We start from the raw sequence: 12,996 nt of genomic DNA, 5'->3' as shown, positions 1-12,996 counted from the left end.
CAAGGCATGGGGCAGAGCTCTGAGTAAGATGGCAAGGGCCCTCCTCTCCCAGAGCCCATTGCTCCAGGTGGAAAGACGGTAACAAACTAGTAAATCAGCAAATGCACAAGATGATCACAGGTGGTCCCAAGTGATATGACAGCAATAAAGCAGGGCTGGGGTACAGGGGGTTTGATATGGGATTGGGCAGCAATTTCAGATTGTGTGGTCAGAGCTGGCTGCCAGAGGAAATGGCATTTGAGCTGAAGATAACGTACCTGCACGGAGAACTCTTACTGTGCCCCCTAGCTATACGGAGCTACTTGATTCGAGAAGAATTCCAGGAGGAATGGCAATTATCTGGATAACATTCAAGACTTTTGCTTAACATCAACAGTCTTATACATGGTTCATTATTCCGCAGTTCAACCAGCATCCTCTGAGGACACTGACTTTTACTTTTCTGAAAGGGCAGCCTGATTGCTCCTTGGTGGTCAGGAGCTTAGCTAGAATGACCTTGTGTTAGTTACAACCTTTTCCCTCCCTTCATTTTCCTTGCTATAATGATTTTTTTTTTCCTGGAAGATTGTTTTGTTTGAGGGCTGATGACATCAATGAAACTGATTGCACAAACCACCAGTGAAAATTGGTCTTGCTGCTTTATTGTGACATCTAAAGTCTTCTCTGTCCACTGATGTAGCCACTGAGTAGGGAGAAACACCCACAAAGTGGAAGCTGACGCAGTAGCAACGAGTGGCCTCTTGCTATTTAAAGATGCAGGGCATTTCTGAGCTTTTCGTAAGGGAATAATTAAATCACTGCAGGTAACAAAGAATTAATTTTGAGGGATATTAAGCACCCTTAATTAGCACATTTGAGTTTCGTTTTCCCACAGGGAAAATATTCTCATGGCAACTTGCCAGGTCAAAGCTTCTAAAACTTCTGCCTAAACTTAGAGCTGAAGTCCATTTTACAATGCAAATGAGCACTGAAAAAATCTTTTAAGCCAAATCATTCATAAGCATTTAGGTTCCAGGGCTTTGGACTTTGTTAATAATTCTGTGGCAACCACTGGGAGGCCTTCTGAAAAATAAATAGCTGGTAAATTCAGAGTACCCAAATCTTCTAATAACTCACATCTGTGCAGAGGATTTTTTTTTTTTTTTGATTGTTTTCTTTTTGTTTTTTTGGGGGCAGAATTTTGAAAGCTTGTTCCCTGCCCCCCTGACAAATTCTGATTATGCTATATTTTAATCACATTTTAAAGTTAAAGTGAATTTAGAGATCATAAAAATTCAAGACAAATATAAACATCTCAGCCTAGACCCATCCATCACATGAAGCTGTATGCTTACAACATCACAAGCAATTAGGGCAGAAGAAAGTATTGCAGTTTATTGGTCTCAAATTGAATTAAATGAGATCGATTAATTCCTTGGGATATTTATGATATGCTTCTCCTACCTAGGCATCAGTGCTGCATCAAATTTAATTTAACATTGAAGGAGGGCTGATCTGTTTGGTTATTATGTAGGTTAATGTATTTTTTTAATTTTTAGGGGGAATGATTTTTAAAAATATGTGTGCTTTCCAACTATGAACATTGCAGAGTTTAATTTAATGTATGTTAATGATTGCCAGGTAATGATTATTTTAGACTTGGACATGAACATTTGCTTTAGATGCACTTCTGAAGGCAAAACTAAATGATGAACAACTACTGCGAGTGAGTTACCTTTGAAATTCTACCCTACTTCTTGGATCCACATGTGAGAATGAACTTTAATAGTTAATGAGAGGAAGAAAGAGCACAATCATTTTAGGTAGTATCAGTTCTCAAAAGGTTTATAATAGAATGATTTCAAATGTCTGATTTCTCAGTATTAAAAATGTCACAAGGGGTACCTGGGTGACTCAGCGGTTAAGCATCTGCCTTCGGCTCAGGTCATGGTCTCAGGGTCCTAGGATCCAGCCCCATCTCTGGCTCTCTGCTCAGCAGGGAGCCTGCTTCTCCCCCCCCCCTCTGCCTGCCTCTCCCCCTGCTTGTGCTCGCTCTGTCTGTCAAATAAATAAATAAAGTAAAATAAAAGTCACAGAAAAATGTTCAAAGTGCCGGGAGGAAAGCTGATAAGTAACAGATACTGCCAATATAACCACGTGGCCTAAGTTCTTTGATTTTGTTCTCCGATGGGATCCTGTAGGCAGCTAGCAACGTCTTCCCACATGGCCCTTTGAACATTTCAGGACTTGTTACAGGATGAAGCAAGAAGTGATTTCTTTAAACTTTTAAATTTCTCTTCCATGCTTCTGACAGTAATTTCCTCCTGCTTTTTCCTCTCCATTTTTTTTCTCTTCATTCCTTCTTCCCTCTGCCCTCTAAAGAGTGTAGAAGTTTGAGACTGAGGAGGTCCTAAAATATGAGTGCACTGACTAGTGTTTTTTTTCTAACTGAAGAAACTTCTTCTTCTTTTTTTTTTTTAAAGATTTTATTTATTTATTTGACATACAGATCACAAGTAGGCAAAGAGGCAGGCAGAGAAAGAGGAAGCAGGCTCTCCGCTGAGCAGAGAGCCGGATGCAGGGCTCGATCGTAGGACCCTGAGATCATGACCTGAGCTGAAGGCAGAGGCCTTAACCCACTGAGCCACCCAGGTGCCCCCTAACTGAAGAAACTTCTTAGGGCGAGGCAGATTCTGGTTTTTATCCTTGCCCTTCTCTCCATAGTACTTTATGTGAATTCTGAAATATTCAAGGGAACTTGGAGGACATCATTTTCCAAGTGAGTTTCAGAGAGGAATACATTTTCCAATATCTGTAACAGGTAAATCTCTACCTGAGCACATCCCATGATAGGAAGTTCATTGCTTGATAAGGCTGCTGATTCATCTTTGTTCAGCTTTGCGTATTTCTTTTTTCTTTTTTTTTTTTTAAGATTTTTAATTATTTATTTGACAGACAGAGATCACAAGTAGGCAGAGAGAGAGAGAGAGGAGGAAGCAGGCTCCCCGATGAGCAGAGAGCCGGATGCAGGAGGCTTGATCCCACAACACTGGGATCATGACCTGAGCGGAAGGCAGAGGCTTTAACCCACTGAGCCACCCAGGTGCCCTGAGCTTTGCGTATTTCCTCTATGGAGATGAAATCAGTTTTACGGATATTTTAGCCTATTGTCCCAAGTTCTGCCCTCTGGATCTGCACAGAGCAAGTCAAATCACCCACACTTTGACAGCCTTTCCACTATTGGAACACACATATTGGAACCCAAAACCTTTTATTTTCCCATGGTGACTGGAATACATCTGTCCTCGTAGACTATTCCCTGCTCCACACACTTGACTAAAATTCCAGTTTCTTGACCTCCTCAAATTTAAATCTCCATAATTTCTCAAATTCTCTTTAGCTTATATCCTCCAGATTCCTTGATTGTAGAAGCTTCTTGGATCAAAACCTAGTCTCTTTACAAATTTCCACAAAATGTCAACGGTTCTCAGCAGTTTGGGCCTAACATGTTTATGGCAGCTTAGCTCATGAGGATTCGCACAGCCGGGCGCAGGGCCTCCGAAACCTTCCTCCGCTCCTCTGTCTTTCCCTTCCTTATAATGTCCTCACCCTCTCTGCTGGGTGAAAATCCATTCCAGTAATCCGGGCTGTGGAGAATTTAGCCTGCCTTGAAGGTAGATTATCTCAATAGAGCCTGTTCCTTCCCTGAAACAGTGCAACTTTCACTGTTGTTACAGTTTATAATATTAACTGCTTCCATTGAAATGTTAAGCACTTTGCGTGACCTTATGTTAATTTTAGTTTAACCCCATGTGGTAGATAGTATTATTCCCTTTGCTCATGGGAAGAAACTAAAGTTTCCAGAGGTTGGGTAATTTTTCTAGGGAAAACGTGGCTATTATGGGCAAAGCCAGCATTTCAACTTATTTTTCTTTAAACTCCAAAACTTAGCATACCTAACATATATATAAAATGTCCCTTTTAGATTTCCATACCCCGCATTATCCCAATTGTTATTCTCCGGATAAATTCTTTTTTTTTTTTTTTTTAAACCAAAAAAAAAAAAAAAAAAGAAAGAAAGAAAGAAAGAAAATTATTCCTTTTAAAGTTTGGTCTCCTAAAATACATTTAGTCCTCCAGGTGTGAAGATAAGGAAGTAATTAAGGATTACAAACACCAGCCAATGGATGTGCTTGACTTGCCCATCCATTGGTTTAAATGAAACAAATAACACAACAAAAAAGCAGAAAGTAAGAAGGAAAAGGAAAATCTACATAATCTCTGGTCCACCTTTTTTTTTCTTTCACCTGGACTGTTCCATCCATGTTGTTACCTATCTGACCCCTAGAGACATTTACTTTTATAATCTCTACTTTTTTATAACTTTGTATATTTTTGCCATCCATCTTGGATTTCATAGTAATGAAATGGCTGTAATTCTTCTCAAAGCAACTCAATAGACCCATGGTTCATGCTAATTCCTAACCCTGCTATGGAATGAATTAAAACTACTGTTTGACATGAAATAATTTAGCTAGTAAATGCATCTAGCTAACCACCCAGTCTCTACATCTACTGGCCATTCTGTTCTCTGCTTGCCTTTACATTTTAAATTTTACTTAAGAAGCTATATGCTATAAGGTTATTCATGTTCTGTAGAATTCATGAAGATTCTAGGATTTAAACTTCAAGAGTTTTAGTTTTTCTGGTGTCTACACAGCTGACAATTCCCATGATGCCTACTGTTAAAAAATTTTTTTCAGGAATATCTGGTCACTCTTTCTATGTCTGAATGGAAAAAACACCGAATTTCCCATAAATCGCTAGGCAAGTGTTTGATCATTCTGTAGGCAAGTTAATTTTTTTTTTTTAGGATTTATTTGTTTATTTATTTGACAGACAGAGATCACAAGTAGGCAGAGAGATAGTGGGGGGAGCAGGCTCCCCGCCAAGCTGAGAGCCCGATGCGGGGCTCGATCCCAGGACCCTGGGATCATGACCTGAGCTGAAGGCAGAGGCTTTAACCCACTGAGCTACCCAGGCACCCCTAAACTTTATTTTTTTAACTGATGCTCACAGAGGTCAGAAATGCCTGGGTGACAGGGAATTTCACTCAGAGATTTTCCTAATGCCTTCTATGTGGTTAAATACAGAGTGCTGTGTTTTGTTCAAGGTGATGTGATTAGATTTGAATCTTGTTCTTGAGTTCTAGGTCCATCTAGCCAACAGAAAGATATGATCCCTATTATGCAAATGTGAAACCTATGGAGATTTTGCTACACGCCTCAAGATAATGTCTTCATTAAAGAAAATGAGTGTAGATTTAGGATAGTTTTGCTAATCACAGCAAGAAGGTTACATATGCAGACGAAATGATAATAATATTCATAGGTGTGCCAAAATGGAATGGGTCAATCTGTCAAACAGTGAACTTCCTATCATCAGAGATGTTTAATCATAGTTTGGATAAGCACAGAGAGTGAATTGTATTTATTGGTATATAAGGCCACTTCCAACTCTGAATTTTTGTTTCTATATAAAGTCAGTAATTTCAACAGTTTAGGTTATTTATTCCTCTCATAATTTGAGATGACTGGCTGAGTTCTCTGCTTCTCTTTGATTATAAAAACCTTTGCATCATGAAAAGTAGAAGTCAGGCTGTAGCTAGTAAATGAGATGCCTTGCCTCCTAAATGCTGTTCATCTATACATACATGAAAATGGCACCATGGCGGACTATACCTAGCTGATGATATCTATGAAGTTACAGACGTGTAACTAAGGTGAACAGAATTCCTAAGTGGAAGTCCACAGTCAGAAAACCTGGTTGTTTCTCACTTACCTTTTGTTAGTTTCAAAGCACATGTGTCATGTATAAAACGTTGGTGGGATGCCAACATAGCACCAGTAAGTTAAAGAAAATTTCAAGAGGGACATTAACATTTAAAAAGATGTTGATTATTACAGAGAAGACAGAAAACCCAGTGGGTGATTTGGTTTAGCTAGGAATGCAAGAGTAATTGACGGTTGTCAGGATCAGAGAAGGTTTTCCAGAGACAGGAGCTGTCAAGGTCGGGGAGGGAGGAGAAAGATCTTCAGACCTCCAGTACTTGACATATTTGTAAGAAAGACTGTGAACATGGGAAAGAGCAGTCTTGCTGGAGAAGTTCCAGCAAATAATGTACATTTAATTTCTGTCCAGGTTACAAAACCTAACTAATGCCATAACCCTAGGCTAACTCCAATGCTCTAAGGTAAACGCTCTTACCCTTTTCTTAAGATGCCAGGAGATGCTGAGTTTTATGCATTGCTATGGGTTACTTGCATACCATGGGGATGAATCCTACTGCTTCTTGCCCAGCCCTCTTCCTAAATATCATGTGAATGAAAACCCAAGAGACTACTATCTGGACAGCAGAAAATGAGTGTAGATTTAGATTAGCTTTGCCAACCACAGCAAGAAGGTTATATATCCAGAAGAAATGACTGCAGAAAAAAAAATTGGCAATATTTCCATACTATTCCCAAAGAAAACCAATTTTCTTTGAAATTAAGGAGTTGTGGGGCACCTGCATGGCTCAGTGGGTTACTCCTTTGCCTTCAGCTCAGGTCCTGATGCCAGGGTCCTGGGATCGAGCCCCACATCAGGCTCTCTGCTCAGCAGGGAGCCTGCTCCCTACCACCCCCCCTGCCTACTTGTGATCTCTCTCTCTCTGTCAAATAAATAAATAAATAATCTTAAAAAAAATAAAATTAAATTAAGGAGTAGAATGTGTTTGGTTGAATGCTTAATTTTAGCACTGTCTTATACTTTAAGCAATAAATGAATTTTTCTGTATATTTTCGAAAACCTGCAGTAATCAAACATGTATTATGATCTAGGCATCATACTATAGAGTTACTTATATGATATGATCCTGGATAAAATACTGTTCTCACTAAAATAAGAAGTACGTGGGAGTATTCCTTTGCCTCATGCTAAAGGCCATTTGTAATCTAGCTTCTCAGCCATGTTTTGCTTGTCAGCAAATCCTCCTCACTTTTTTCTTTTGGTCATGCCTTTTCAAAACCTCCTCGTTCTTTGAAGTCCTATTCCATTTCTGCCTCTTCCTCAAAGCTTTCCTTGACCTCTTCAACACAGAAGGTTTCCTTCCTCCTTTGAGCAGGAAGTCTTTGTTATCTGCAGTCATGGGCATTTATCACACACCATCTCATGCCTTCAGGAGTGGTGCTGATGTGTAAGATCTGGCTGTTCATGTGAGTACGTTCTGCTCCCCAAGTAGATTTTGTGTTCTTTTTTGTAGAACAAGCCCTACGGTTTTGGAAATTCAGCTAAACTGGCTATTCTCCTGCATCTAAGAGGTGGACCCAGATATATGTGTGTGTGGGGGGGGTAAGAGCTGGGTGTGTGCCTAAGAATGAGAAGCAACGCTTAGTTTTGTTGATATTTCCCAGTTGCCTGGAAAAAAGAGGATATTAAAAAAAAAGAAAAAAGAGGGTATATTCTCATATGATATCTCATATGAAAGATCTGAAACACACTTTCCTAATCTGCAATGTAGGCAGTGTTACTCCCTACCCCCAACAAAAAATTTTTTCACCTTTTCTCTCTCCTTATCTCTTCCATTTACAGACTATTAGCTTTTTTGTTGAACTACAATCATGTCTGATGTGTAAATTGTATTTTGGTTTCCTGGGGCAACAATTAGAAGTATTTTCTGTAAAAGCATAGTGGCCCCCTTGGGAGGTGTTTTTATTGTGACTTCCACTGGGGCCAGAACTGAGGTCAGCAAAGTGTTCAAGACATGTATGCTTAGAGTGAAGTTTTGTATGGTGGGACTCCTTTGGATTAAAATAACTGCAAGCCAACCAAAAAGGGAAATTCACCATGAAGATATGAGACTGTTTCATGGAACCTAAAGATGAGAAAATGTTGACCTTTAGGTATCATATGGAAATAAGTCTCTTATGTTCAGTTAATTCTGCAGGTCTGCTTTATTCCTCTTTCTTGGTGCCCACTAGCTTCTGCTTTTTCTATCTATATGATGAAGCATGAGGCTAATAGCTTCTGAGGTTGAAATCCTACAGTCCAACTTATAGAAAAAAAAAAATGCCTGCCTTGATTCATGCCCTAATACCTGAAGAAGGACTTCAGTTACCATCTTGGGCCAAGAGTCCACCTCTGAACCAATAAAATATGGTCAGACATGAAATGGTATTTTACTATATTGTATTTCTGGGGTAATCATTGGATGGAGGGTGGTAAGAAGGGCCTGGAGCCTGCAGGAGATATGCTGTGTGGATAAAAGAGTAGAGGTGTGCTAACTGTACATGTGCATAGAGGAGAAGAATTTACAAACCCCTTTCCACACGTTACATAATGGGAGCCCCATGACAGTAGCGTAGCTCAGGCAAGACAGTCACTATTGGTACACAATCACATTACATTACAATTACACATTCACATTTTACATTCCAAGGGCATTAGCAAGCTTTCAGAAACTAAGGTAAACTTGTGCAAGATTCACAAATAAGCAGAAAGTTCTCTTTCCATTGTTCAACAAACTTACCTTTCAACATTGTTCCTGAAACCCCACCACCTTCTCAAAGGTAATGAATAGGAGAGTGACACTAACTTAGTTTGTCTTCTCTAGAAAAAAGAGCAGTTCCAGGGAAGTGTAATTTCAGGGAAGCAGGCAGGAGGGAAATGAAAAGTGAGAGAAAGAAAGGAAACATAAGGGAGTGAGTCACTGAGCTGGCCCCAACTTTGGAATAAGGTGATTGTTTCTTATCGAAAATTGTATATTTTCAGGGAGGCTGTCTGAAGCTACCCTAGGTGTCGCATGGACAGGGGAGGGAAAGGAATAAAAGTTAATCCACTAGGTTCTATTGTTCTTGGTCAAAGTTCATTTTCCAGAGCATTAACTTACCCACACTTCCTGTTGCATATGCTTAGAGACACAGCAGAACCTACTGGACAGCAGTAGTCCTAGGGTGGAAGGAAAGATACTGTTAGATCAAGCATAAGAATGATAAGAAGGACCAGAGGCAGCCATGAAGGGAGTCTCTCTGGCTCAGTAGACCAGTTTCCATTATGAACTGGTCTTCTGCCACAAAGGTGACAGATGACCTTAGCAACTTCCTCTCTGTGGCCTACAAGAATGCAGTTGATGCCAAGGCATCATCCTGAGGACTTCAGCAACATATCAACTAACTGTCCAGTCTCAAGTGGGAATGGTGATACCTACTCCTTGATGAAGACTTGCTTCAAGGATACATCTCCTGTGCTACTTGGGATTCAATCAATCCCCAAATTTATGTCCACGCTATTCTTCACATGAGTATGCACACATTTAATAAAATTATTTATTCAGATTTTTTTCTTCTCCTAGAAAGATTTTTGTGAGATTGAGTAGTTTGACTCATTAATTCAAGTTTACTGAATACCTACTATGCGCCGGCACTATTTTAAGGAAGAGGGATATAATAGCGATAGGCATGGGGGCACCTGGATGGCTCAGTTGGTTAAGAGGTTAACTGTCTGCCTTCAGCTCAGGTCATGATCCTGGGGTCCTGGGATGGAAACCCGCATTAGGCTCCTTACTCTGTGTGTGTGTGGGGGGCGTCCTGCTTCTTCTTCTTCCTCTGCCTGCTGCTCCCCTTGCTTGTGCTCTCTATCAAATAAATAAAATCTTAAAAAAAAAAGAATAATGATAGGCACAGATTTTTGCCTTTTTGAAGCTTACATTTTAGTGTATGTGTGTATGTGAGACTAATAAAGAAATAAGTAAAATATATGTTGGGTTACATAGTGATAATTGCTTTGAGTGAAAACAAAACAGGAAAGTTAGATAGGATGAGCGGGGGTGGGAGTGAGGCTGCTGTACCAGCGGGGGTGGGGAGTGAGGGCTGTGCCTTAACCAGGGTAGCCAGGGAAGGCTTCTTGGAGTAAGTAACATTATAGCAAGAGTAGGTGTGGATATCCAAGTGTGGGGCCTGAGTTGCAGAGAGAGAGAGAAAATCAAATGTACAGGCATTAAGGCATGCTGGATGTTTCCCAAGAAGGCCAGGGGTGACCAAAGCAGAGGAATGGAGAGGCAGATGAGAGAGAAGAGAGTAGATGAGGTCAGAGAATTAACATGGAGCCAAATTATCTTGGGACATTGAAATATCTTCAACTTTCACTTAGGGAGGGATGGGGGAAGCAGTAGGGCTTTAAGCACAGAAGTGAGCCGACTTCCATTTCAACAGGATCACTTTGGTTGAGAGCAGATTGCAAAGGGATAAGAGTTCAAACTGGGAGTCAGGAGGCTACTAGTGTGACTCAGGTGAGCAGCGTTGACTGGACCAAGATGGCAGCAGAAAAAAAATGATGAGAGATGGAGCTGATAGAATTTATTATGAATAAGGAAGGACATCCGAGGACATTAGAAATCAATCTTTAGGAAGATAATTCCGGGTTTTTGGCCTGAGCCAAGATGATAGGAGAAAACAATTTTAGGGGCGAGATTAGTAGTTTGGACAGCAAATGGCTCCTAGACATTGAAGTGGAGTTGCTGAATTGATAGTGGATTTAGGAGACTGAAATTTAAGGAGGAGTTCATGATTAGAGATATGAATAGGGAGCCATCAGTATGACACTGAAGGCCATGGACTGGGTAAGATCACCAAGTGAATATAGGTAGATAGAAAAGTGAAGGGGATAGAAGACCGACTCTGAGGTCATTCCATTCTAAGGGGTTAGGAAGGTGAAGAGGACCAACAAGCATACTCAACATACCTGGCCACAAAGTAGGAGGAAAACCAGAAGAATGTGGTTTCTGGAAGCCAAGATATGGAGGTGTTTCAAGAGGCAGGGGCTGAACAACTTGGCTACATGTTGCCAATGTCGGTATTGAGAACTGACGTTTGGTCAGCAACATGGAGATCACTTAGTGAGCTTGAGCAGTTCAGTACAGTGGAGAGGGGCAAATGCCCAGATGGAAGTTCAACAGAAAATGGAGGAGAGAGAAACTGTAAGGAATAAATATAGGCAATTCTTTAGTTTTGCTTTAAAGGGAAGGGGTGAAATGAGGGTGGTGGTTGGCGGGCCGGGAGAATAAAGAAGTGTGTGATAAGCGCCTATTTAAATGCCTCTTGGAAGTGTCCACTACAACCCACTGCCAGAGCCAGGCAGAAAAGGAATGATTATGAAAAAAATGAACAAAATACCCCGAGAACCAGGTCTACATGGGCCACTGAACTGACTGACCCCCATGGTTCACTGTATCAACGGGGAAATGTACTGTGGGAGTGAAGGCGTCTGGGCTAGGCCTTAGAGACCTAACACCATACAGGTTTCAGATTCAAAAAGTAGAAATAATGAATCTGTCAACTAGCAGAGTGGAGGCTCTCTACTGACCCATGTGAAACCGAAATGTGGTCCGGTGGCATTTTCCGAGAGGTTCCTTTAGAGTGCCAGTTTTAAAGAATGCTGAGTTGCGATCATCATCCTCATCCTCACTATCATTAGCAAATAGCACCTATGTGCCTAATTTCACCTACCGGCTCATAAGTTAAAATATAGAGCCTTGTTCCCTGGGGGGGGAACTGGTGTGGTGGTGAGCAGTAGTACAAGAGGCCAGAAGGCCGGGGATAGGTAGAAGGCAGGAATCTGGTAGAGGCCGACTCTTACCAAACCATCCCGCCCCAGTTCCTGATTTTCACCCTGCCTCTCCAAGCGCGGGAGTGCATGGCTCTTTCTCTGCTACTTCTTCCTCCTTTGCTCCTTGAGTCCCCCACTTCTTCTTTTGCTGTTCCCTCTCAATGCAGGGGTGGTTCTGAAGATCGGCTCCGACCCCTACCTGCCTCCCCACCGCCTGTAGGCGCGCGGGAAACGGACGGAGACCCCTGCCTGAAACTCCAGTGGGGGCAGGAACCGGCGTTCTGAGCATGTGCGAGCAAGCCAGGAGGCTAGGGCGGATTTGGGGGGCCTGGCCCGGGTCGCAATCCTACGCGCGGAGCTAGAGCGCGGGGATCGCAGAAGCGGCCAGCACTCCCGGGAGCCGAGCTTCTGCGCCTAGGGCGCAGCGGCTGCGCCCTACCCTCCGGGCGTGGGCGAGCTGGCCGCGTGTGCCTCCCTGCTTGACGCGTGGGCGAGCCAATCAGGACGAGCGGCCCAGGCAGCCATGTGACGGGCGAGGCGGCTCCTTTCCCCAGCGCGGCCAGAGGGAGGAGAGAACCGGGGCTCGCCGCGAGCCTTCGAGAGCAGCGGTCGCGGAGGCGGCAGCGGCGGCACAGGCTCGGGCCAGCCGCGCGCGCATCCCTCGGCGCCCGGCGCGGCGGAAAGCTCGGCGGGCCGCGGGAGCCCGCGATTGGAGTGGACAAAGCAAGATGGCAGGGATCTTAGCCTGGTTCTGGAACGAGAGGTTTTGGCTCCCGCACAATGTCACCTGGGCGGACCTGAAGAACACGGAGGAAGCCACCTTCCCGCAGGCTGAGGACCTCTATCTCGCCTTCCCCCTGGCCTTCTGCATCTTCATGGTGCGGCTCATCTTCGAAAGGTAAGAAGGGCTGGAGCGCGCCTCCCCTCCCCCTACACACACACACACACACACACACACTCTCTCTCTCTCTCTCTCTCACACACACACACACACACGCACACGAACCCGCGCGCGCACATTCGCGCGCACACGCACACTCGCGTGCTCTGTGGCGCACGCACCCGCGCCCCCAGCGCTCGCGCTCGCTTCTCCCAACCTTTGTGTTCGGGAGGGGGCTGCCGACCCCTCAGCCCGGCTGCCGTTCGGGGAGCCTGGGAGGATCTGGCTAGCCTACGGATTTCCTCCGGGGCGCCTGGGAGGGGCCGCGGAGCGTTGGGGTCGCCGTCCGCACTCCTCCTGGGCCGGCTCTCTCCCCGCCGCGAGCGCCGGCGAACAAAGGTGAGCGCCGGCCGGCCTCGGGACGCGGCGCGCTCGGCGGGGCTGGCCCCCCTCGGCCCCGCGGGCTGCGGCGCTGCCGGCCAGGGCTTCCCCGC

General features: G+C 43.7%; 1 protein-coding gene and 1 long non-coding RNA gene across 4 annotated transcripts in view; one reads left to right on the top strand and one right to left on the bottom strand.

Annotated features, from left to right (window-relative positions):
* Positions 1-12,996, bottom strand: part of LOC123388012 — a 40,842-nt gene that overhangs the window by 27,398 nt on the left and 448 nt on the right. The window contains exon 2 of the long non-coding RNA XR_006602556.1: positions 8,909-8,967. This is a non-coding gene — a long non-coding RNA (uncharacterized LOC123388012). The remainder of the gene's footprint in view (positions 1-8,908; positions 8,968-12,996) is intronic.
* Positions 12,145-12,996, top strand: part of CERS6 (ceramide synthase 6) — a 314,544-nt gene continuing 313,692 nt past the window's right edge. Inside the window, exon 1 of one of the 3 annotated variants that reach the window (XM_045066921.1) lies at positions 12,145-12,520. In XM_045066921.1, the coding sequence (XP_044922856.1) occupies positions 12,351-12,520 (170 nt within the window). In that variant the 5' untranslated portion in view covers positions 12,145-12,350. The remainder of the gene's footprint in view (positions 12,521-12,996) is intronic. The other 2 variants (XM_045066919.1, XM_045066920.1) reach the window with 2 other exon arrangements.

This window comes from Mustela putorius, unplaced genomic scaffold, assembly GCF_011764305.1.
Source record: "Mustela putorius furo isolate JIRA1106 unplaced genomic scaffold, ASM1176430v1.1 tig00003869_pilon_pilon_pilon, whole genome shotgun sequence".
In the NCBI taxonomy this organism is placed as follows: Eukaryota; Metazoa; Chordata; class Mammalia; order Carnivora; family Mustelidae; genus Mustela; species Mustela putorius.
The sequence above is the reverse complement of the archived record's forward strand: the minus strand, read 5'-3'. Positions and strand labels throughout refer to the sequence as shown.